General features: G+C 44.7%; 6 protein-coding genes across 6 annotated transcripts; 4 read left to right on the top strand and 2 right to left on the bottom strand.

The window, feature by feature from the left end:
* Positions 1–233: 233 nt before the first annotated feature.
* Positions 234–4,536, bottom strand: BYT42DRAFT_54018 (armadillo-type protein). The gene is made up of 16 exons (XM_051565539.1): positions 4,372–4,536; positions 4,120–4,301; positions 3,920–4,042; positions 3,771–3,829; positions 3,604–3,712; positions 3,323–3,510; positions 3,083–3,238; positions 2,834–3,024; positions 2,252–2,677; positions 2,009–2,160; positions 1,786–1,942; positions 1,519–1,724; positions 1,369–1,452; positions 995–1,303; positions 325–918; positions 234–253 (listed from the first exon to the last, which is right to left on the bottom strand). The coding sequence occupies exons 1-15, from the start codon at positions 4,415–4,417 to the stop codon at positions 493–495; spliced, it is 2,814 nt and encodes a 937-aa protein (XP_051421108.1). The 5' UTR covers positions 4,418–4,536; the 3' UTR covers positions 234–253; positions 325–492.
* Positions 4,403–5,104, top strand: BYT42DRAFT_536564 (acyl-CoA N-acyltransferase; the record flags this gene model as incomplete). The annotated part of the gene is made up of 4 exons (XM_051565490.1): positions 4,403–4,477; positions 4,522–4,620; positions 4,686–4,892; positions 4,972–5,104. Exons 1-4 carry the CDS (start codon positions 4,416–4,418, stop codon positions 5,102–5,104), a joined length of 501 nt encoding a protein of 166 aa, XP_051421107.1. The 5' UTR covers positions 4,403–4,415.
* Positions 5,105–6,104: 1,000 nt separating this feature from the next.
* On the top strand, positions 6,105–12,652 carry BYT42DRAFT_616168 (CCR4-Not complex component, Not1-domain-containing protein; the record flags this gene model as incomplete). The annotated part of the gene is made up of 13 exons (XM_051572038.1): positions 6,105–6,314; positions 6,386–6,499; positions 6,576–6,917; positions 6,987–7,184; positions 7,254–7,513; positions 7,605–8,745; positions 8,829–9,054; positions 9,121–9,425; positions 9,505–9,735; positions 9,813–11,513; positions 11,603–12,209; positions 12,285–12,573; positions 12,634–12,652. 13 exons carry the CDS (start codon positions 6,105–6,107, stop codon positions 12,650–12,652), a joined length of 5,643 nt encoding a protein of 1,880 aa, XP_051421106.1.
* Positions 12,653–12,969: 317 nt separating this feature from the next.
* BYT42DRAFT_578763 (Rtr1/RPAP2 family-domain-containing protein) lies at positions 12,970–15,444 on the top strand. The gene is made up of 3 exons (XM_051569315.1): positions 12,970–13,546; positions 13,658–14,656; positions 14,764–15,444. Exons 1-3 carry the CDS (start codon positions 13,065–13,067, stop codon positions 15,038–15,040), a joined length of 1,758 nt encoding a protein of 585 aa, XP_051421105.1. The 5' UTR covers positions 12,970–13,064; the 3' UTR covers positions 15,041–15,444.
* Positions 15,445–15,733: 289 nt separating this feature from the next.
* BYT42DRAFT_578761 (uncharacterized protein) lies at positions 15,734–16,573 on the top strand. Its single transcript, XM_051569314.1, has one exon. It carries the CDS (start codon positions 15,859–15,861, stop codon positions 16,489–16,491), a length of 633 nt encoding a protein of 210 aa, XP_051421104.1. The 5' UTR covers positions 15,734–15,858; the 3' UTR covers positions 16,492–16,573.
* Positions 16,574–18,541: 1,968 nt separating this feature from the next.
* On the bottom strand, positions 18,542–24,887 carry BYT42DRAFT_501141 (uncharacterized protein; the record flags this gene model as incomplete). Its single annotated transcript, XM_051564750.1, has 14 exons — positions 18,542–19,075; positions 19,149–19,192; positions 19,262–19,340; positions 19,406–19,520; positions 19,604–19,701; positions 19,776–21,635; positions 21,720–21,978; positions 22,102–22,630; positions 22,906–23,401; positions 23,478–23,552; positions 23,621–24,067; positions 24,138–24,357; positions 24,434–24,561; positions 24,645–24,887. 14 exons carry the CDS (start codon positions 24,885–24,887, stop codon positions 18,542–18,544), a joined length of 5,127 nt encoding a protein of 1,708 aa, XP_051421103.1.
* Positions 24,888–25,058: the final 171 nt, after the last annotated feature.

Raw genomic sequence — 25,058 nt, 5'->3', positions numbered from 1 at the left:
AACACGACCGCCCAAACCCTATATATTCATATAAAAAATACGTCATTTAGACAAGAAAAGGGAAAAAGGAAAAAAAAAAAGTCAAACGCATATTAAAAAGACGATCTTCCCGCGAATGCACTAGGTTTTGCGCGTTTGATCCACTTACAGCCAATAATTGCTCCATAATATGTAATCCCTTGTCCACCATGACCGATTTTACCATTTCCGCCATTTGCATTCCCTCCGCATAATCTTGCGCAACGAAATCGGCCTAATATGGTAACATCCGTCATGTCAGCTCAGTCACCCAGTCCATTGATCAACCGCCACGAAATACGTTACCATAAAATTCAAAGCAGCTTTCAATGCCAAGCGTTCTTGGAGCCCCATGCCGGCAATGGTAAATAAAATGATCGTATCAATCATCTCGAATGGTAAATTGTAAAACACCAATGGACATCGTCGGATCGTCTAACGTATTGTGTCACAAGCTATCCCTTAATTTATCTCTCAAAATGCGATCCGTTCACTTACTCCTGACAGCAGGTCGAAATAACTATCCACAATATCGGGATGTTCTTCCATGGCTAAATCATACAGAACAAAATCAGTATCAAGCAACTCTTTTTTTTTTTTTAATTCCCCAGTCATTTTCGAACAGCATTTTCCGGCGTGTGGGGTAATTTCCACTGTACCTTGAACACCGTTAATAAACGCCAATGTCTTCCCGGTTAAAAAGGCTAAAAGATCTCTAAGTCGAGCATAGTGCGCTTCTTGACCTCCATACACTGTCATCATAAATTTCGCGATATCTAACCAGCAAGGATAAGGTGCATCGGAATAACTCTTTTCGACCAGCGAGGAAAGATCTTCAAAGTCCAATGTCAATAACGGGTTGATGGACCGGATACCCGACTCTACAAATCGTGCGAGAGCCTTATTTTTTTTGGGGGGGGGGTATCAAATTTAGAAAAACAAGAATCCGAAATGCAATTGAGAAAAGTATAGTTACCCTGGCAATTTCCTCATCGCGACTCCAGGTCGTGCTAATCTGTTGCGTGTAATCTCGAATCGCTTGACTGATTTCAACAAATCCAGGAACTTTCGCATACTGTAAACGTAATTGTCCAGAAGCAAATGCATCGTACGTCGAGTTACGAGCGCTTAATGTTTGATAGTCGTCACTCGGTGGTTGGATGCCTCGACAGCATGCAGAAAGGTACTGAAGCTGAGTCAAAATCAGGTCACGCGCTAATACCGGATTCTCAGGCAACAGATGCAAAGCCTTGCCTATCCCTTGTAGTATATCGCCTGTCAATGTCTGCCCATTTTTTTTTTGGGTTAGTGGACGCTATATTACTAATCATTTTCGTATATTTTGTTTACCATCAATGGACCAACCGATCGTTCGGGGGACAAAGCCTGAATGACATCCGCCACGGATTCCACCACTTTTTGCATAATGTTCGACTAGTGAACATCCAATGAGCGATGAGAACGTAAACACGTTGCATGACAGGGGCCACTTTTTCTTACATCAATATTGGAGCTTGACATTGCACCATAGACATGCATCAAATTCTGCAATGCTTCCAACAACGATTCTCTGCATGCGTCACATATATCGGCAAAGGCACTGGCGGCGGCAGGTGCTAATCGAGGCAAGCTTAAACAGGGAACAATGTAATTCATGACGGAAGGTAGGAAGGAGGGATGATTTTTTAGCCATTCCGATAATGAACCTAGAAAAAAAAGGCTGCATCAATACCGTTATCATTTTACATGGAACTGTTGGCATCTTACCAATCAAAAGCAATGTGGTGGTCTGTAATCGTGCATCACAATCGGAGGGCATGCGTCCGAGGATTTGGGGACCAAACAACACGGGAATGTGAGTATTTTCTTCTGTAGGAACCTCTTCCGAAATGCTTTTGAGGCAAAAAAATGCAGCCTCGAGCGTCTAAACGGTGTGCTGAGTTGTTGGGCGGATCCTGTGCTATTCGATTTTCCCAATTCCATAGTTTACCTGTGATGATGTTTGGCTGGATTGCCACTGATTTAAAATGGTGACGGCATGATCAAGTACAATGGCCAGCATGTCGTTTCGTAAGACAAAGTAGGGGTTAATCATTGTATCGCCTACATCCCTTCGATATCGTCTGAATCTGTCTTTGTGATCTGAATATATCGAAAAAAAAAGAAAGGAATCATACAGGACGGTTTGCCAATGAGTTGTCTGCTTTTCAATGACGCCTGTTTGTAACCCCACCTTTTGTCCATATACTCCAGACGGAATCTTCTGGAAATGCGGCTTTGATCAGAAGCGTGGAAACGAGCTGACGATAGATCACCAGCGCCGCCTCGCCTGCTTGACGATGCCACAGTGCTTGTTGCTCGCTTTCCGCTCGTTCCAGGGACACATCGTCATCACCGTCCGTCACGGTGACGGATTGACGTACGGGTATAATGCCATTATCAAATAATGTTTCCTGAAGGACGTACCAAAAATTGAGAGGAATATCCGACACTTCTTCATCCACCGGGAAATGACCATGAAAACACGTTAACTGCATAATCATGCTCATCAATAAATTCACTTTAGGATTGGCCAATCCTATGGCCACAAAATCGGTATAGGTCTCGCCATAAGTGCAAAACAGTCGAGCCAATAACTTGCCAGTATCTTCATCTTCCTCTGCAGATAAATAAATTGTAAAAAAAAAAAAAAAAAAAAAAAAAAAAAAAAAAAAAAAAAAAAAGGTAAATAAGATGAGCAACAAAAACCATCACCAGCCCCATCATATCTTTTGTGTGTGTATTTCCAAACACTAAAGCGCTCATTGCTGCTTACCATGAATACACTCGTTGAAACGTTGTGTGACCATGTCACTCGCGAAGCAATCCAAAAGATCATCACGCAAGGTGAGATATTTGGCCCAATCCATCTGCTGCATGGCTTCCAATAACGCCTCTACTGCCGACTCAAATAATTCTTCGTGGCCCAAAAATAGCATACATTGTCGTAAAAGCGGATACACGTCCCTGTACAAGAGTGGGATCAATAAAATGACATACTTTGGCCGGTAGATATGGAACTTACTCCATGGGAATGCCGTATTGGATCCAGCTTTGAAGACATTTGAGGGCCTTTTGTTGCATGGAGATCGGCATTGGTTGATCGGTCGGCAAAAGAAATGAAGACAGGGTACTTAAAACGAGCGGGATGCTGTCTTTTAGTTCTTGGATTAATCGTGATCTGCAAAATAAAGGAACCCAAAGAGTCAAAATTCATGATTATTCGAGTTACACCCGCCAAAATAGTCAAGAGGGAAAATCCTACTTTTGACCCCCCAAGATGTCTGCATTTGAAATTTCTTCGGGCACCAGTGTCAGAAATTCGAGAATGATATACTGAATGGTGGAGGCGGGAAATCCATAAACTTGTGCTCCCGCATGTAACGCATTGACCGTTTCGGGGATGAACTGGCTCCAATGATCAGGAATTGTGTGAAATGCATAACTGATAAGCTAAAAAAAAAAGAAAAGAAAAAAAAAAAAAAACTTGCATAAACAAGAAAATCCCCCATCCACATTTGGACCCTGATAAACCATGACATTTACCGCAAGACACAGCTTGGTCGTGACAAAGTTCGGGCCGGAGCATAAGCGTACAATCCACGTTAATAATTCTTCACGAAGCCAGGCAATCTGCTCCACAGGCAAAGAATTCCTGCGTGTCCGCACTTAATACATGAAGCTGGTATCTAATTCGTGCAGTGTCACTATACCATTCGCGAACGATCTTCATTTGGAACGTATGCGCGCCAAAGAATCGACAATGATCCGACTAGATAAATCGTGTGAGCATGCCGTCAACCAAATTGGCGTCGTATAACAGATCCTTCGTAAGGCATGGGTGTCCAGTGCAAATAGTTACCGGCAAAGAAAGCAACTGAGACGCTATAGACCATGCTTGAGGTTGCCGTTGAATCGCTTGCAGTTGTTCTTGTATTTGCTTGGCTGTCTGAGGATCAGTCGAGCTGTAGAGCTCCTCAATGAGCTGCAGTAGTACATTGTTGGTCAATGGTCAAGGAATCGTAATTTGTAACTGCTTTTTTTGTCTTTCTTCTTATTCACCTTTTGAACATGGTCTATATGCAACGGTTCCATGAAAAGCGGTAAAGAGCCGAGCCATGGCGGTGTTTGAATCCCAGTCGCGGATGGACGAACCAGCAGTGGCTTGGACATGACGCAGTAGCTTGCTGCTGCAGTGTCTGAAGCCCTTCCCAACTGCGAAGCCCATCTCATAGACAGACAGACTGGTTTTGACAGAATGAATATTAGAAACGCCACAGTAAGTTGTCTTTCCTACGGTTTCTTTACACTTACCGCGGTATTCTGAGTTCTCGCACCTTTTGTAGACCGAAGACCTCATGGCAGTGCAAAACTGCAACTTGCTCGATCTTCCCGAAAACTACCAAATGAAATACTGCAAGTAGAAGGAATGTATTATACCAAAGTCAGTGTTGACTAATGCAGTGTATTTTCAGACCTCTATCACGCATTATCTTGGCCACAATTATCCTATGTAGCCGAAGACGATAACGGTAAAATTGTCGGCTATGTGTTGGCCAAAATGTAAGTCTTTTATTACTCAGTGACCCGACGTGACCATGGTTATTCTGACAGTTTTTGGTTCAAAGGGAGGAAGAGCCCACCGATGTTCCCCACGGTCATATCACATCACTGTCGGTCATGCGCACATACAGACGTCTTGGTCTTGCAGAGAAATTGATGAAACAAGCAACACAACAGATGGTCGAAGTTTTCGGCGCTCACTACGTCTCCTTGCACGTACGAAAAACCAACCGAGCCGCTATCGGTCTGTACAGAGACACACTGCGTTTCAGGTGAGATTAAGTTGGGACGTGGAAAAAATCATTGCTTGGACAACCCCATGTCTGACAGGAGAACTCTATTTCTCCATAGTGTACATGATGTCGAAAAAAAGTATTATGCCGACGGAGAAGATGCATATGCTATGCGTTTAGACCTTGTTGAACCCAAGAATCGAAAGATTCGCGGTGTGGTTGAAGAAATCAATGAAGTAGCAGCTCACTAAAACCCAAAACTAGACACATAATAAAAAGGAGGCAGTCTATCTTCTTGATGAAGATTGTGGCCGCCATATCATTGTTACTCTGTATGTTGTGTGTTATAACGAATGCAATAACACGTTTTGAATAGACTCTCACCGTGGAACGAAAATACAATCAGGAGATGGGTTGGACAAACCATGATGCCGATAATGGGTTGAAATGTGACTCGATTTGACGTCGGGCAGAAATCCAGCGTTCAAGCGAGAAGTGCTGGTGCTGACGCTTTAAGTCTCTTTTTTCTTATAATACTTCTCGCCATCGTTGACTGTGCCACCTTGAACGAGGATACTGTATATCAACACCGACTTGTCCTTCATCCTTTCAGAACGCTACTAAAGGATACCAAACACTAATCACCGTATTTGACTGTTGACTTGTGGAATCGAACGCGAGATTTTTCCGAACCGTTCATACTACTTTCCATCATCGGTATAGTCCCACCTCCTTCTGCGCTCAGCCCCATTGCACAACAGAGAAAGCCTAACCATTCGTTAAACCTACGGCGGGCGTATAGATTGACATACACAACATCGTCACCATCTATCGAATACGTATATTTAACCCTCCATTCTAAGCACGCTCCTCTCATTCCTGCAAAAACAGGTAGCACGCCGTATTGTCGGCCCAACTTGCGTAAGACAATCCAACATTAACCATGTTCTTCTCCATGCATTTCATTTTTAGTGCAGTGTTGTATCCTTGCTGATTACGGAATCAAGCCTACAATTCCTTGCACCAATACCGCTGACAGAACAACAGCCTGTTACACGTACCATTGACCAGAGTTGGAACGGTAGAAACACAACCCTATTATTCACCAATATTTAAGCAACTATGGCTTTGTAAGTGATATGCACAATTTGGAAGGTGGCACTGAAGGCACACTGACGTCCAATTTTTATGCATGAAAAAAAAAAAAAAAGGAACGACACTTTTGATACCAATGAGAATTTGCTTGGCAAAATGGTCATTGAAGCCGGTCCCGACTGTCTGAATGCGCCTTCGATGATCAAAGACATTATTTCCAAATTGAAACGGCCGATAGAACCACAAGATGTAGCTCAAACCGTTGGCAGCATGGCTAGTACAAGCACCGAGACGAACAGTAAGGATACCAAAACAGGCACTCGAAAATGGAACGTGGAAACCTTTGTAAAGGCCGTCAAAGACATGGTGCGTGATTTTTTTTGTGAATGACGATAACGGTACCAGCCTGTCTCATCCACTACATTTTGCATGAATAGAATTCGGATTTGGATTGGGAAAAAGTATTTCAATCATTCGATTACGAAGGTTTCATCCTCTACGATGCCGAAGGACTGCAAATTTTATTAACTGCTTGGAAGACTTGTCCAAAGGTATTATTTTCATTAAGGAGCGATGAGTTATGCGAAAAAAAAGGACATGTCCGCTGATCATGTCCCATTTTTTTAGGGCATGGAGCTTTTCCCCGTGGACAACTTTTTCAGACCGTGGAGAAATATCAAGGGTCAACTAAGTGTATTGCATAAACTGATCAATGTGCCCGTCGAAACCTTTAACGTTGCAATGGCGACGAAGCGAAGAATAATTGAAATCGACGATTTTGCCCCGTGTTCCAGTGAGATCCAAGCCATGGCATCGCAACTTGTGAACTCGCCGTTAAATTCTATGCTACTGATCGAATGCGTACTGAATTTATGGGAAACTTACGTGGCGGACGATGCCAAATTATTCCTGGAAATCATGATCAACAATGGTCCCGAATTGGTCTTTTTAGGCCTTACCCAGATACAAGTAGGTTTGCAACCCTCGTCTTTTCTTAATGTCATACTGACGGATTTTTTTGCATGGAATACAAATTAGCCGATCAAAAATGATTTGCATCAATTGCTGCTGCGACAGTTATTGACGGCTCTATTGACGGGAAATGCGGCGAGCAAACTCGTCTTGACCAAGCTGTACAAAATTAATGGCGAGTTTTTCAAGCAAGCGATTCTTGAAATGTACACAAGAGATCAGAACACGTTGTCATGCATTGTCGACGTGGCGGCCCAGCTAAAAGTACGTGATTGAAAATCATGAATAATTATGTGTGACACATGAATAACCGTTTTTGGATGATGATGCTAGCTGTTACCGACATTGATCAATACGGTCCCACTATTCTTGGCTTTGGATTTGGCCATGATGGCTTTTCAACAACCCGATTTTTCACTAGAAACTTGGCTGCAGGGGCAATTCAAGGAGCGACAGGAGCTGATGGCACTGGCATGCTTCGATTTCCTCCGACAGAAAATCTCGGCGGTCTCTAAAACTGTCAATAGTGCACCGACAACGGTGCCGCTCACTCCAGAAGCTATTAGTGAACTCTTACGCATTCTTTCTGAAAAGTACGCCGGATTTTTTTCTCTCTCTCTCTTTACCTTTTTGTTCATTATTGACTCACCCTTTTTTTTTCTCAACTTGTTTACGTTATATTAGTACGCAACGTCCGGAAAACCGTGAAGCTCTGAAAGAAGTGTATAATGCTTGCGTAAAGCTATATCCTTCCATCGCGAATTTACGTCCAATGCCTGAAGCCACCGAAACCCCCACCAACGAAACGAACTTCAAACCTGAGATTGAAGCAGAAGCCAACTCGTACTACGAACGTGTGTACAGCGAAAAAATATCGGTAGATCAACTGATTGAAAAACTCAAGGAATTCCATGCTTCCAAAGACCCTCACGACCAAGATGTGCTCGCTTGCATGATTCATAATCTGTTTGACGAGTTCCACTTTTTCCCCAAATATCCAGAGAAAGAACTTTCCATTACCAGCCTACTGTTTGGGTCACTGATTCAACACAAACTCGTGTCCAATGTTCCCTTGGGAATCGCTTTGCGTTGCGTGCTTGAATCGTTACGACAGCCTTTGGGATCCAAGATGTTCAACTTTGGCTTGCAAGCTCTCGTCCAATTTCAATCGCAACTTCCCGAATGGCCTCAGTACTGTTCGCACTTGTTACAGATTCCGGATCTTCAGCAAGCCAACCAAGACCTGTACCGCGTCATCACCTCTGCTTTGCAGTTGGACCCAGCTCACATGGATAATCGTCCCGTGCTGCAAGTGCCTCAAGTGCGTCCACCTACCATCAATGATAAACCCGACTCGGCCAAATCGATCAAGCCCATGTCAACCGCTGCCGTTCACGTGCCAGAGGTACCGACGCCGGAAACCAATCTCGTGTACGAAGCGCCCAACGTGGCTAAACAAGACAAGATCTTGTTCATCATCAACAACGTGGCGCAGAACAACCTCGCAAGCAAGGTTTCTGAACTCAAAGAAGTCCTGGATGCATCGGCGTATCAGTGGTTCAGCAATTACCTGGTGGTGAAACGAGCCAGTATTGAACCGAATTACCATCAATTATATCTTTTACTGTTGGATTCCGTCAACAGCAAATTGCTCAACCAGCATGTTCTGCGCGAGACCTATGTGAACATCCAAATTCTCTTGAACTCTGAAAAGACCGTGTCGTCTTCCTCAGAACGTAGCTTATTGAAAAACCTGGGTGCGTGGTTGGGAGGCATGACACTGGCAAAAAACAAACCCATTAAACATAAAAATATCGCTTTCAAGGTAAGGCTACTTTCTTCATATGATTTAGAATGCATTCCATTCACACAAGTGCTAACGGTGTTTCTTGGGGGGTTTGCTGATAGGATCTATTATTGGAAGGTTATGACAATAACCGTCTGATTGTGGTCATTCCATTTGTGTGCAAAGTCTTGGAACAGTGTGGCAAAAGTCGTGTATTCAGGCCGCCCAATCCATGGCTTATGGCCATTTTGAAATTGCTGGTAGAACTGTACCAGTTTGCCGATCTCAAATTGAACTTAAAATTTGAAATCGAGGTCCTCTGCAAAAGCCTATCCTTGGAATTGAATGGTAAATTTTATATCGTTGAGCCGTGATGTATACCGATGAGGCTCATGTGATTTTTTTTTTTGGTAGATATTGAAGCTACTTCGGTACTCAAGGATCGTCGCCGTAAGGATCAGGCTGCGAAAGAAGTGTTACCGGGGGTTTTCGGTGCTACGACGGAATCGCCGTTTGCTGTACGCGCTCGCGTACCGGGCAGTGGTACCCTCCATCCTGCCGCAGCCGAACCGACTTCCGTGGTTGGCACTGAAGAATTTCCGATCGCCTTGCCGAATCTGGCTCCCTACATTACATTCAATCCACAAATCCCACTTTATACCAGTCAGCCCGCTTCCAAAAGATGGATCCTCCAAGCCATCACTGAATCGATCCGCGAGGTAAGCACCTTGGTTTAAATTAATAAGTTTTCCCCTTTTTTTTCCTTGGTATTCATTTGCTGCAATTTTTTTCCTGTAGGTCATTGCTCCCGTGGTGGAGCGGTCAGTGGCTATTGCGGTTGTATCGACCCGGGATCTGGTGAGCAAGGATTTTGCCATGGAGTCAGACGAAAATAAAATACGTAAAGCGGCCCACCTGATGGTACAGAATCTCGCTGGCAGTTTGGCCATGGTCACAAGCAAAGAACCTTTGCGTCTCAGTATGGTCACTAATCTACGCACTGTATTTGTGGCTCACGGAATGACGGATGTAAGCCTTATCAAATCTTTAAGATGAACCCGTTATGATGAAGTTTTCTAACAACTGGCCCAAATCTGTTATTGTAGGCTTTATCTGAACAAGCAGTGTTGCTGACGGTGGCTGATAATCTGGATCTGGTGTGTGCAGTCATTGAAAAAGCTGCAGTGGAACGAGCTATTGTTGAAGTCGATGAAGCCTTGGCAAGTGCTTATGCCAGTCGGAAAAAACATCGGGAGCAACGGACCAATCATGCTTATTTTGATATGGATGTCTTGTCCATGTCCCGTTATCCAGCGACACTTCCGCAACCGCTTCGTCCCAAACCCAATGGACTGCAACCGGCTCAGTTGCGCGTGTATGAAGACTTTGCAAGAATTCCAAGAACCGCGCCTGCGACCACGCAAGCTTACGATGTGGATCGGGTCCAACGTGTGAATCGAGCCGATGGTGTACCTTATGGTTACGGAAACAATGGGGCGGCGATGCCTGTGGTCGGTGGTAATGCGGTCGGCGGTTTCGACAGTCCCGTGGGTCAAGTCAGTGCGCATCAAATCTTGGAACGGTTTGCGCAATACATCAACGAACTCAAAAAGCTCGCTAGTCAAACTAATGTCGCCAGCTTGAGTGCGTTGCCCCCGCTTCACGATATCCGAGTGATTATCCGCCAAATTCCGTTGTTGGCAATGTCCAGCTTTGACAAGGTGGAAGCAGCAAGGACGTTCGCCCAGAAAGTGGTCCAGTTGCTGTACAAGAGCGAAACCCAGCTGTCGATCGAGATGTATGTGGTGTTACTGGAACGCCTGTGCGACGTGTCACCCAATGTGGGCACGCTGGTGACGTCTTGGCTCACGCATGCCGATGATGAACGAAAGTATAATGTTCCTGTCACGATGACGTTGATCAAGGCAGGCTTAATCAACCTCATGGAACAAGATCAAGAATTAGCGGCTCTGATCGATAGTGGACGACCCAGTGCAATTGATTTCACGGCGCGATTGATTCGCGCTTGCTTTTTTGACGAACCTCCATTGGCAACGCGGCAAGAATTTTCCGCTTCGCTTGAAGCTCTCGGCCGATTGCGTGGTAAGCTTCCGGACAGTGTGCTTGTGCTGATGGAAGACATGCGTCGGTTGGGTCAACCAGCGGCGGCCAAAGAACCTCAAGACGAAGAAGCGGTGATGCGAGAAAAACTGCGGTCGTTGTTTGCCGATTGGGTACGATTGTGTCAGCATCCCTCGACGACGGAGAAAGCGCAAATCGCGTTCGTTGCGCAGTTGCCCAAGCAGAATGTGTTGAAATCGGAAGACGTGATGTCCATGTTTTTCCGGTTATGTGTTGAAACATGCGTGGATCATGCGAACAAGTACAATTCGTTGCCGGGGCAATCTCCAAATCTGGCGTACCAACCCATTGATGCCTTGTCGAAACTGATCGTGGTTCTCGTTCAGCTCCCGGCGGAATCGCCCAATCCCAACCAGAATGCCTCCAAAGTGAACCAATTCAGCAAGATTTTGTCTATCATTGTGCTGGCCCTGGCTCAACAGCATGAAACTCGCGCGCAGCAGTTTAACCAGAAACCGTTTTTGCGAATCTTTACCAGCTTACTGGGTGATTTGCATGTGGCAGAACAACAAATTCAGCCCATTTACATCCCTCTTCTGACCGCCTTGGCCAACACATTCCACGCGCTGCAACCTTCCCACATCCCAGGATTCACTTTTGCTTGGTTACAACTCATCTCACATCGCTTATTTATGCCGAAACTCCTACTGACCGAAGGCCAAAAGGTGAGTCAATGATCATGACACTTTTTTAAAGAGAGCACAATTTCCAGCATGATGACTAACTCTACCTTTTTCTTCCTATGACTTGGCAGGGTTGGGCAACTTTCCAAAAGTTGTTAGTGTGCTTATTCCAGTTCTTGGTTCCGTTTCTACGAAGTGTGGAACTTCGTGACACGACACGTATGTTGTATCGCGGTACCTTGCGTGTCCTGCTTGTGCTTCTTCATGATTTCCCCGAGTTCCTTTGTGATTATCATTACAGTCTCTGCGACGTAATTCCTGCATCGTGCATTCAACTCCGGAATCTCATCCTGAGTGCCTTCCCTCGAAATATGCGGCTCCCAGATCCGTTTACCCCCAATTTGAAGGTAGATCTGTTGCCAGAGATCAATCAATCGCCGCGCATCCTGTCCGACTACATTACGCCGCTCAAGGTCAACCATCTGAAAGAGGATGTGGACACCTTTTTGGAATCGACTTCGTCCGCGGCACGACAGGAATTCCTCAGAGACTTTGCAAGTCGTCTGCGTATGACGACGAATGAGGAAACAGATACAAACGAACCGGAATACAATGTGCCGTTGATCAATGCTCTTGTGTTTTACGTTGGCGTCACAGCCATTGGCAATGGAACACCTGTTCATCAAGGAGCGCCCATGGAACTGTATCAATATCTTCTTGGTGCCTTGGATTCCGAAGGTAAAAAAAAAAAAGGAATGCCATTGGAACCCAGTTGACTCACTTATGAATGGCATATTTTTTTTTCTCTTTTAGGTCGCTATCTATTCTTGAGCGCTATTGCTAATCAGCTGAGATATCCCAACAGCCACACACATTATTTCAGTTGTGTTTTACTTTACTTGTTTGCAGAAGGTAGCAAGGAAGTGATCAAGGAGCAGATTACCCGAGTATTGCTCGAACGTCTTATTGTGAATCGACCGCATCCTTGGGGTTTGCTCATCACGTTTATTGAACTGATCAAGAATCCGAGATACAACTTTTGGAATCATTCGTTCACGCGATGCGCCACAGACATTGAACGTCTTTTCGAAAGTGTTTCCAGGTATGTTGCAGGCATGAAAAAGAAAATTAAGGCTCATCTCTAATGGTATATATTGAACAGATCCATCAATCAAACGTAACGCATCTATACATGTCTCAAAGGAGTGATATATTGTACAATATGTAAAAAGAACCCTTTTTTCGTCCGCTCGTTTGTTTTTATTACAATACAGTAGAAACATTTTTCATCGAATTGCATTTCATTTTTATTCTTCTTTACACTTATAGAGAAAAAGGGTAGGGTCTCTTTCTAAATAGGATGCTTCTAAAGCCTCTAGTTGGGGAGGATGTGGTGAATTTTCTGTATATTAACTGTGCTGAATGATTGGCTGACGTGAGTTCTGCCATTGGCATAACATGGGCACAGCGTTTTGGCTCAGCAGGGAGGCCAGTCACAGTGGGTCGATCATATCTCTATATAAGCTCAAACTATTTTTGCAAGCACGATCAGTCCTCCCTGACCTTGCTAAAAGAAGTGAAATATCAAAACGGATGTCTTCTATACCCGCGGAAAGAAGAAAGAAGAAAACGGTAGCCAAGACAGCTCAACCAATGACGGCGAAAGTGTCTCTTGTCAAGTCAAGTGCGCAACAGCGACTGCGGACGCAGGTGCTGGTGTTTGAGTGGCAGGAAAAGCTGTTTTCACATCGTCAAGTGAGCGAGGCGACATTACGACAAGCAGCGGGTTGGCTTCAATCACAGACGTACGATGAAGTCATTGAAGAACGGGTGGTCCAGGATTTCTGTGGCTACCCATTATGCGATCAAACGCCGCAAAAGCAACAGCCTCGGTACCGGATCTCGCTCTCTCAACGCAAAGTCTTTGATCAATCGGAACTGGCATCGTATTGCTCAGAAGCATGCTTTCAGAAATCCAGATATTACTCCCTGCAACTGGCCCAAGATCCAGTATGGATGCGCGATGCCAGCAAAGTTCCCAAAATTCACATTGTACCACTCGATCAAGATTTCAAGTAAGCATTATGCCTCTTCTCTTTTATGTATCATGGCGCTTGATCGGTTTGAAGGCCAAGTATTCTTACATTCTCCTTCTTTGTTTTTTTTTTTTTTTTTTTTTTGACAAGATGTGCCGTGGCAAAAGAAAAGGAACGGTCCCAACGGCGACGCAGTTTACGGGAAATCCAGCACGATTATGTAAAGCATATGCTCGGTAACGTTCCAGCACATGACGGTGTCAAGGGCATTGAAATTATAGAAACGGTGTCTAAAGCACCGCAGGCACCTATCCCGAGTGCTGGTGTGCATGACGCTATTGAAGGATATCGAATCACGATGCGCAAAGGGGAGGAAGCGTCGACCGAGCCGAGCACCATGGTATTGACTAACGATGCTTTGGCTCAAGCCACCGCATTAAATGAGAATACTCCACTAGATGATGAAGAAGCGATTCTGGAAAACGCTATGGAGACCATGATGTTACTAAAGAGTATGAAACTGGATGATCCCAATGAACAGCGCGCCGCCGCAGCATCGTCTCAACCAAAGCCCCCATCCAAGTCATCCTCGAAACCATTATCAACATCATCGTCCAAACCATCGCCCAATCCGTCAAAGCCAATGTCGAATTCATCACAGGCACCGTCAAGTCCTTCGCAGCAAGCGTCAAGTCCTTCGCAGCCAGGGTCCAATCCATCACCGCCTTCTAAGGAGCCGTTGCCTTCCTCCGGCCGACGATCTTCATCTTCCACTGCTACATCATCCCATGCGGCGAATACAGTATCTTCACATCCTCCAAGAAAGCCATCTGCCGGTGATGCAAGTCTGTCCCCTGTGACGACCACGCTCTCATCAGATCCATCCAACATCAACGTGATTAATGTAGTGACGAAAGATGCCAAAAAACCACCAACGACAAAGAAAAAGAAGAAAAGGGAACCAGAAATGTCACTATTTGGCAAGACGTGGACGGTGGTGGACCGAATGACAACGAAATCCACGAGACAATATTTGACCGAATTAGATCAAGGCAAAACCCCCCAGGTGGCAGATATTCTTCATGATGAATCACTGGACGAAACAGTGTTGTTGCGGTGTCAAATCTTTAGTGAGCGCATTCTCGAAACGTAAGTAATTTTTTTGGGGGCCAAAAACTTTCTGGCATGACGATTATTGCATTGGAAATCCAAATGGCTAACCTTTTCGCCCGACTTTTTTTTTTTAATATTCATAGATACAATCTTATCCGTTCACAAATTGGCGTTGATATTGCTCTGGAAAAGGACATTGTGGACTTGATCAAGACATTTCGATTTGCGGATGCTTCAGTAGTTGTAATGGAACCTGCGCAAACGTACATGATCACCTTGGTTTTATTCAAGGCATTGGCAGACATCACTCTGCAGGAAATGTCATGGCAGCACGGGTTTGAGGATTGCTGTCAATCCATTGGCCAAACAACCGATGTGGTCAATGCTTGCGTCCGTGTTCTCAAAGTTGCAAGCACTTGAAAAGGAAAAAAACACGAAAACCAACAAACCAAAATCAAGAAGTGTTTCCTGGGATCCCCTTTTTTTCATTCAATATGATATAACCTGTTTCATTTTTTTTTCTTTTTCAAATCGTGTGATTAATGGCTTTTATCTTTATCCTTTTTCTGTATATTTTCTTGTTCCTTTTCTCCATTGAAATAGGATCCATTATGTAATCGTGCCATCATTTGACTTGGAAAGTCTGCTTTTTTTTCCCTTTTTTATGATCATTACTGGATTTTGCCCTTTTGGATGGAAATGGTGAATTGGGAAAGTTTGGTATTCGGCAAACTTGGGAAATAATAATAAAAAAAAAATTGATTTGGGGGAAAGGGACCCCAAGAAGAAAAAGAAGTGATAATGTAAATACCATTGTATAATCGGTCTTGGTTGCGAAAAGTCGATTTGTCTTATGATCTTCATCCCTTTTTTTTTTCTTTTGGGTCTCCCTCATGTCTCCTCTTTTCCTCCTTTGTCTCCACATTTGTTCGTTCATCCGTTCATCCGTCTGTCAGTCTATCTGTCTCCTCTTTCTCTTTTTCTCTCCCCCATCCTCACCCACACCCACACCCCCCAAAAAAAAGCTGATTTATCATTGCAACGTAAACCACCCAACACTTAATTCATGCTATCCTACTGAAAAAAAAAAAACCAATGCACGTCCTTTTAAGCGTCTTTTTCCCAATTGTTTAAATTTGGGGCTTTTTTTTGTTTTATTTTTCCTTTTTCTTTTTTTTTTATATACATATTTATACATCTTTACATAGATAATAGTGTGGGGCATTTGAAATTCAATCATGCCACCCATCCGAAGAGCGGAATTGGACGAAACGTCTGCGTCGCCTTCAGTGAATCGGTTGGAACATGTGGAATCGTATTTCCGGATAACTGCCGTGGCGCTATTTTCTTTATATGCCATAGTGTACATTGTTCGATTTATATCTTGGCGACGGAAACGGCGAAGAGATCAACAAGATCGACATGAGCGGCAACAGTTACGCCTTGTTTGGATGAAAGCCATGATGGATCATCACTGGCCATATCAATGTTGTTCGCCTCGCATCACACCGATATCGGAACGAAGTTTATGCCGACAATCGCATTCCTACTGCTCCACTTTATCTCAACCATGCGATAATTCCATGGCCACCCTCTTTTCCCCTCCCTCTTCGTGGTACGACGAGAAACAAACAATCGATTCTTCCACCGACTCCAGTCAACAAAGTCAGTTAAGTCGGTACTGGCGCAACAATAAAGCACGACGACGGCGACTGATATGGCAATGGAGTTTGGCCATGGGGTATTGCCGCTATGCTCATGCTCAGAAATTGGAATCTCTCATTGCTCAGCATCAACTCAAATCCTCCACCTCCCCCGCCTCGCCAACAGACAGAGACGTTGAACGTCGCACCGATGGTTCAGCCTTGTAAATACCCCATTCATTTTTACCTATTTTTTTTTTATCCAATGTAATTCTTGTGAAAATAAAGCAAAAATCAGACTGGTTCCGAACCCACTGCCGTCGACTACAGTTTGGCATAAAGGAGACTATGTACTCAAAAATAACTTGGTCTCGACGTCACACTCTGCAAAAAAAAAAGGATAAGCTTGCAAACGAGCTAACCCGACTGCTTTCCAGGAGAAAAAAAAAGCCGTCATGACCGGCTTGACAAGATTTGGAGGCCGAGGTTAGCATTGATCATTGCCGTTCTCCAAGCATTGGCGTATGCCAGGGGATGTAGTTACCTTGTTTCGTATGGTATCCAGAAAATAAATTTTGCAAGACAGAATTTCAATGCTTGGCAATTAATGTTTTGGCTTACAGAAAGCATTCTTGCAGTGACCCTTGCGTGCAAAATTTTTTTTCCACCCTGCATCAACACTGGGTCTCGAGAAAGGTTTAGACGATGGAGATTTGTACAGTTTTAGTCATATTTTCTAGATAAAGTCAGCGCTGCTACGCCTCTTCATGATCTCCTGATGCGTTGTGCCGTGCCGATCCTCACATTTTTTTCCCCCCTTCGTGACACGCTGGCAATGGTTACCTAGCTACAATTGTCCATCCGACCCTTTCCCGATATAGGAACCAACAAATGGCGTGTTTCTGCGTCACCATCCTTTTTTTTGTTGCCATTATTTGCAGATTACTGCAAGTCAATGTGCACGAAAATATTTAAACTCGTAAATAGTCTTTCTTTGCATACCAGCCAGGAACAAGTCAAGCAGGATTGGCGTAACAATGCTTTAATCATGCTACTGCAGCTGTCTTTTTTTTTTTTTTTTTCTGTGGTAAACATTCATGCAATTTTCCCGCCGCTAAACTAAACAAAGTTATGCACAACGAGCTCATGATCCATGGATACTCGTCTTGTGCATTCGACCAATGACATCTCTACAATCACCATACTTCATAGTACCACATGCGTATGGTATGCATTGCAAATGATAAAGAGAAAAGGAAACTGATGACCGTGATGATGCAATTGTTTCTTCAATGGTGTTAGTGACAGTGAGCTATTAGGGATCATGGGCTGTAAAAAAAGGCCCAAAGCTGATGGCAGCCGTTTTTCGAAAGGCAAGTTTATTAACAAACGAAAAATCACGCAGTTGCTGGTCTAACCAAGTTACTGAGTAAAAATGGCAGCAGCTTGGAATGAATCATAGCCTTGTTTTCTACCTTTTTTTCTATGATAGCAAAGGACTTGCCCAAAACCAGTGATGCAGTAATACTAACAGGATCAGATTTTACGAACATTTCTGAACGTCATTCATGCATACCAAGAACGAACGAACTGTACTATGTAGTGGCTGGATCGTATGGTCAGTCATGCTCCACTGTCCATTTCCTATGATAGTGCATTTAATCGTAATGGATGAATTTATTTTGCCCTCTGCAAATTTGGAGATCTTGATCACAAGGTATGCAGTAGTTGAATTGTTGATACTGTACATAAAACCCAGCATTCTTAAAGGTTGTAGAGAAATTAATGAGTCACTCATGCGTCTTTACACAATGAGGATATCTCTTCCCATTCATGCATGGCTACGCCACATGTAACCATATGTTGACTGTGAACAGTATGACGACTGTTAGGCCAGAAATACTTGTAAAACATGTCTGGCCGTATAAGTCGGTTGTTACCGAGCGATAGCTTGACATGAATCAAGACAAATTTAGAATAAAGGCTCCAGGTGATGCATTTCTACGGATATTCACGATGGTTGATCGCCACAAGGCACACATGATGAATGAACAGAGTCAAGCAAGAGATTTTTAAAAAGAGATGACGCATTGAAAGGTTGTGTGTATTATACAGGAATCGTCATACCAATTGACGAATGGCAAGGAAGGTGTGCGCCACCAAGGCATCTTGGCGCAACCAGATAGAGAATGGAAAATTACATAAAAAATGCAGTTTTAAAAAATAAAAGAAAAATAGAATGAGCCAAAAAATAATAAAATGAAAAAATAAGTGGAAATTATTGTAACAGTTCGCCTTCTTCCATGTCCAGCGGTCGTTTCCTCGGTGTGCTTGCGGACGATCCGTGATGATCAGGCATTTCTTCATCATCCGTGACAATAAAGTTGAATCCATTATCGTCTGTCGGTCTGTTCGACTGAGGTCGATACTTTCCCATGGCACACACCCGCCAACTGGCTTCACTGTTATCCGAAGCAAACCCTTCATCAAATCCATGCTTGAACCATCGTATATACGTGCCGTCCGCACGTTTGGATTTTCGTGCATTGAATATCGCCAAGTTCACAGGCACGTCATTGTCATGAGGTGGATCGCTCATATAGTCTTCCAGCCACTCCCAAGGTTTTGACTGATCCAAGCATGCTTCCAGATGCTGTTGCTGTTGTTGTGGATCCACCGCGGGAGATAATCCCAGCAGCGCAGACCCAATTCGAGTACTCGTAAGGTATATATTGTGGGTTAAAAATGGCAAGATTCGTTTTAAGCGACTGTGGAATATCGCAGGAACAGAAGACAGTTCCGTTTGCATTGACTACATATACCCCAAGAGTTTTAATATAAATCTGAATAATAAACGCGCTGTAATGTTTTCTTCTTTCTCTTACCGATAACTGATTAAGGTTGGCTTTTCGAAGATCTTTTGGCACCTCTGAATAATAGTAAAGAATGTTGAGTTTCGGGTGACAAATCATTCATCATCATCAAAAAGCAAGTTTACCGTCAATGAGTAAAGAGACAAAGTCCAATACAAATTCAAAAAATCGTTCCTGTTTACCGTTGCCGTGAACCACAGGATTCTGAGACATACAATTGCTTAGTATTTCAAGCAGGTTGCACAGCATCCCAATACCAAACATCTTACCACCAGCAACGGAACCAGCACTTGGATCCACTCAAGAATATCACATTCCGTTTTCAAGGGATGCTCCCATATAAGCGACACAAATGGCACCATCAGCCGTAAGCGAATGAGTAAACTAAGGGAAGAACCCAAATCAGTTTGTTTTCTTTGCTGGGCATAATTCATTGCCATGGCATGGAAAAAAGATTGTAATCTTACCTTGTTCGGATATCTTGCAGGGTCACCTTTTCCTCAATGCTTTCGCTCGGTTGATAATCCGGCAAGCCATCCGTGACCAGCAACACGATGGCCAAGTTCTATTGCGGAGGAAGAAAGGGCGGGGAATTTTAGTCCTTGACACAAATTGAATTAGGGAACCCATGAAGCTTACCACATCGTTTTTCACCAGTTGCAATGCTCGTACGGCGTCAGCATACGTGGCATGAGCGCCTTGCATGACTTTATAGGTGGGGATGGCATTTTTAAATTGCTTGATTTGCTTGTAAAGCATCTTTACCATCTCGATCTTCTTTTCCGTTGTCCACACGTTTTCCGCCGTCATATGCTGAACAATGGTCAGGAACGTTTGATTTTTGTGAGCATACTGTTCAGAATCCCACACCACGTCCGTTCCATTGTTCGTTGTCGCAGCATCCGACGTCTGCAGAAGTAGCATGTTGCCGGGAAAAGGCATGTCCGGATCGCCTTCTAGCAAACGCATCGCATACTTCAACAACTCCAGAAGCACCGATTCTCGAACGCCGTGGATCAAATTTTTGAAAAAAGTGGCTCGCCGTTGGGCACCCGATGGTTGCTCATCGTCCTTGGGGGGAGAAAGCACCATATCGTAAAAGAACTGAACAAATGAATCCAAATCTTTGTTGCTCGAAGGCATTTCTGATGTAGACGGTAGTACATTACTCGTCAGAGACAGATCCGCCGTTGCGTCGTCACCGAGAATGTGGGGATTATTGTGATTGAGCATGTTACCTTCGGATAACATGATGTTGTCCAATAGCAGATTCACTTGCACACGACACTGTTCTTCATTCCACTGATTCATGTTTGTAAATACACGTTGTAGTTTGTCGATAAAGTCCGGTGCCGCTTCGCTGACCATGCTCGATCGCGTTTCACACAAGTTCCCGCCAATCAACTCGTCGACTATGCAGAGCATCTTCTTTTTAATCTTTTTCTCCGTGGCGGCTTCCGCTTCATTGGCCGCAAATCGTTGATAGACACCGTGAAGATCGCGAATACAAGCTTGGCGGAACCACCCGATTTGTAAGAGAGCCGCTCTCAACATGACCAAATCTTGCAGCAACGAACTGCTCAGCGGAAGATTCGTAGCAATGATCAGTAAATGTTCCATGAGTCGGAACATGGGCTCAATCTTGTTCAGGCTACTCGATAATTGCGATAATCGTTGTGCTTCCAAGTGGAATATGTCTTCCACACGCAAATCCCAGGTTACGGCAGTGCTGTCAGCTCCATTTTCCGTGGCGAGGTGGCAATGATCTTGAACGATCAACAGACGGACAAGGACCACCAAGTTCTTGCAGAATTGCAGTAACCGGTTCTCGGTCACGTCCACAGATAGATCCGGTTCCGTCTGTTGCTGTATGGCTCCTCCAATCTGGCCAAACCAAGGTAACACGTTGTTACGAAAGATCGTATCCAAATTCACAGCGCCGCGAGCGATGAGAAGCGTAATAAATAAAGGAATCCACGAATGCGGTTGATTCATTTCTTCCATAAAGGCCGAAGGCATGTCCGTATTGGATAGATCCTGCTGTGTCAGCCAGGACACAATCACCATGTCCAGTTGCCCGGTGATCGTTGCTTGTTCGCCTAGCTGTCGGAACAGATCGGCAAACGCAGCTAGTATGCTGTACAGCTCAAACTGCATTGGCGCAAGAGTAGGATCGTCCTTGACGCGGATGGCGTGACGAATGGCGGTGATGGACGTTTCCAAGATGGATTGGATGGACCCTGCCGTGCTATGGTACCGACTGTACAACGATTCAGCCAAAGTTCTGGCACTGGCGTTGGTGGGATTGGAAGCGAGCAATGTCAAATCTTCCAAAAGGGACATTGAACTGCCAACATAGCCTACGCGAGGTTTGGCTTGTAAGTCTTGCTGAAACTGGGCATGCATATCACTCTTCATCTGGTATCCTTCCTGCACCAGTTGAACGATATACATCATCAGACTTCGTTCGCGATTTCCTCGATTCTGCAAGCTGTTATGCTACATCACATGATTCATTAAAAAGATGGAATGGTTAATAACAAAAAAGAATCCATTTTGTCTTTTTTCGGTTGACAAGCATACCTTGGCAAGGAACGTTTCGGCAATTCGATTTCCTGTTTTATCGACGAGTTTCCAGATATTGGCGTGCCTTCGCAGGGTATCAATGATGTAAAGGTAAAGATCGCGTTCATTGGTCTTTTCCAACACCCAGAGCGCAACATCGACCAGGCTGAGATAATCCTTGGCATATTCAAGAATTTTAATCACCATCACATACTGCCGCGCATTAAGTAGACAGGAACCGGGGGAAGTCATGACGCGCCAATTGTCCTCGCCAATTCTGTCATTGCACGAAATTAGACACAAAGAGGAGGTGGGCAAAGAAAAAGGTGGAGAAAAAAAGGATTGACGTCAGTAAGAACCACTTGAATGGCTTGGTTATTACCAGATGAAGGGTACTTACTGCACGTTCTTAACCACAAAGCGTTTCACTTCTTGGACGAGCCATTCACTGGTAAAATGGAGAATGGTATAACGTGAGGCTCGGTCCAGGGCTAGATGTAGTTCCTGTTCGATGGTATCTGTGATGGCGAGATGGTACGACGATCGATCGTCGTTGGGTGTCTGCTGCGTCAGATCCTTGGCTCCTTGGCCAAACAGACAAGGACTACCATCCTCACTGCCTAGAATGGCCAGTTTGGCGAGGTATTTTAGACGATCCAGATCCTGACTCTCCTGATGTGTGGTGTCGTCTGAGCGATGGTTTGAAATTGCTACCCGTCGCTGATTCACAAGGAAAGGCGGGGCATTGCTTGGCAAAGGAAACGCGGAAAGATAATAAATACAGCGTAGGACACGAGACTCTTGTCGATGTTTAACTTCCAAATCACCCCGTGCAATGAGTCGTAATAAATATTTCTGATACGAAAACAATTGTAACCGGATCAACGTGTCGAATAAAAAGATGATGGACTGATCGGCTTTGATACCATCTAAATACATTTTTGCGTTGCGTTGATCGTCAAAATAGATGTCCGGAAGAGGGGGCGAGAGGATGGGATGTCGTGTAGGAGAGACATGTGCTTACCTTTGCCAGTCATTGGATGATCCTGGCCATCGCTTTCCATCGATGGATCCGTGTCGCTGTCATCTAGGAAGCGGATCAAGGCATCTTGCATGGTATGTTTTCGTTCAAAGGTCGAATCTTGTTTCTGCCATTGGTGCAAGATGGAAGCGACAAGGAATACGCGCCAATCACCAAAGCGACAGTCGCTGGTTGCCCAGCGACACATGATGTGAACGATCTGAAACACGCTTGGCTTGGACAAATGGCCGTCATCAAAGATAGCTTCAGCGGCGGATGTGGCGGTGCGTCCTTCAGTATTAATCCAGCCATCACCGTGGATCAGTAATCCTGAACCACTGGCAATGGTACGGCCAAGTTCATCCAAGATCTGAACCACTTGTTCTTCTTCTATTGTATCGCGCGGTTTTTCGACCACGGATGGCACGAGCGGGTTGCGTTCCACGGATGAAATGACGGCTTGGGTCGATGCCGACGCAGGCGCGTTTTGTTCCGCTGTGCCACAGAAAACTTCATTTCGTGCTTTGACCAGGGTCCAATACTCGCTCATTACACGACTAATATTCGGCAACGCTTTCGACTGTTGTGGCTTTTCTCCCAAAATCATGTCAAACAAATGTCGATATTGATGATACAACATGGGCACCACAAACATATCCGGCGTCGAAAGGAACAGTGACTGACGAATGAAATGAAAAAAGCATCTATTATTGATATGCCTCACAAGCAACCGATCGCCATTCCCCGCGACGTACCTGCAGCATATGTTCAATATCTTTTCGGAGTCCCTGATATGCCCAAACTTGTTCATGATCTTGGATCTGCATCAGCTAGAAAAGCGAAAAAGGATCTGAGATTCAATGATACGGTTGTTGGTGAGACCTGGTTGACAACTTACGGCACTGTAGGCTTTAATGAGGGTGTCAATCAAGAGTTTCATCAAGGTCCTGTTTCGTCGATATTCATCGACGTAATCCTGCACAATGCCAGTAAGAATGAGCCACATGATTTCAAATGTGCTGCTATTCCGGAGCGCGTCGAGGGTCCATCTGAGAAAGTTGCGCTGTTCCAGTAACCCTTCGACGTATTGCCATTGCGTAAGGCGGGTGCTGTAAGCCCAACGTTGTTCAAACCGAGCTCGACTTTCGGCGGTGGCCCATGGTTTCGGGGCACTGTCATGTTGATTGGGGGTGCTGGGATGCCCTTTGTATCCACGGGCGGGCGGAGCGGAGGCGTTGATGTTGGCAAGTTCGGCAAGTTGTTTTTTCAAATGATCGGTAACGATATACGTCCATTGTAGTGATTGCGACGTGGAATTGCTGGAATTACTGGCATTCCGTTGGCTCTGGATCACAGAAAGAGAAAGAAGTATTAGACAGCTGTACTGTTGTCCACGACTGTTCTTTTGCGCTTACCATTTCCGATAAGCCTACAACTTTAATGTACCAAGTGGCTCGCAAGAAAGGCACTTGCCTTGCCGCCAATGTTTCCAATAATTTTTCACCCTTGAATCCATGAGGCACATTCCGCGCCAACTTTCGAAGCGAAACAACACCTGCTGCCAATTCTTGCATCCATTGTTCCTTTTTGGAATCAATCAACGTCGATCGAATAGGCGGTTTAAATGAGGCTGGCCTAGTACCTTTTTAAGCACACTTTTCTTCAAGATATACCACGCATCCTCCATACCCAACACCATCCACCCACTTACCCTGTGATTCTTTCCGCGGTTTTTTTCCGTTTCAGGACATCGACCATAAAATTGCCCAATTCACCTAGCAGTCGCTGATCGTCTTGCAACTTGCCGTACACAATATCATGGGCACATGTATGCTCGTTCTACCAGTTTAAAAAAAATGATCAGACTCTCAGAATCAACTGCACACGACAGAGAAGGAGAGAGAAAGGAAGGTGGTGCTTACCGAAACCACGGGTCGATCGATAAATCCATTGCGCACGTTGGATTCGGTCAAGATATCTTCGTCTTGGGATGGCCGTTGCGGAAACATGCCCGGATAACCCATGGCCGGCATGGTTTTGGAGAGCGGCAATTGTTTGTGAGGAGGTTGGAGGGAGTACTTTTTCAGTGGTGGTTGAAGCGGATGTTTTTGCATATTAGGAGAATGGTAACCGGGCGATGACGAAGCGGTGTAAGGGGAAGCCATTGTAGGCGTAGTGTTATAGGACGAGGCGGATTGAGATGAATAGCCGGCGGTCGAAATATTGGATTGAGAAGCAAAAGGAACATTGAGATTATCGTTATTGACAGCCATACTGGCATTGGCTACATTGGCAGAAGCGTAACGCGTATAAGGAGCTGTGGATGATAAGTTAAA

The sequence above is a fragment of the Radiomyces spectabilis genome (assembly GCF_025331425.1).
Source record: "Radiomyces spectabilis strain NRRL 2753 chromosome Unknown BYT42scaffold_10, whole genome shotgun sequence".
NCBI lineage: Eukaryota > Fungi > Mucoromycota > Mucoromycetes > Mucorales > Radiomycetaceae > Radiomyces > Radiomyces spectabilis.
This window is presented reverse-complemented; position numbering and strand designations above follow the sequence as displayed.

Bases quoted from the DNA above. Each gene is read 5' to 3' on its own strand.
- BYT42DRAFT_54018 (XM_051565539.1), bottom strand. From the start codon at position 4,417: ATGAGGTCTTCGGTCTACAAAAGGTGCGAGAACTCAGAATACCGCG. The intron at 4,043-4,119 runs GTGAATAAGAAG...GTACTACTGCAG, and splicing joins ATATAGACCATGTTCAAAAG to CTCATTGAGGAGCTCTACAG. The intron at 1,725-1,785 runs GTAAGATGCCAA...TTTTTTTTCTAG, and splicing joins CACCACATTGCTTTTGATTG to GTTCATTATCGGAATGGCTA.
- BYT42DRAFT_578763 (XM_051569315.1), top strand. From the start codon at position 13,065: ATGTCTTCTATACCCGCGGAAAGAAGAAAGAAGAAAACGGTAGCCAAG. The intron at 13,547-13,657 runs GTAAGCATTATG...TTTTTTGACAAG, and splicing joins CCACTCGATCAAGATTTCAA to ATGTGCCGTGGCAAAAGAAA. The intron at 14,657-14,763 runs GTAAGTAATTTT...TAATATTCATAG, and splicing joins AGTGAGCGCATTCTCGAAAC to ATACAATCTTATCCGTTCAC.
- BYT42DRAFT_578761 (XM_051569314.1), top strand. From the start codon at position 15,859: ATGCCACCCATCCGAAGAGCGGAATTGGACGAAACGTCTGCGTCGCCT.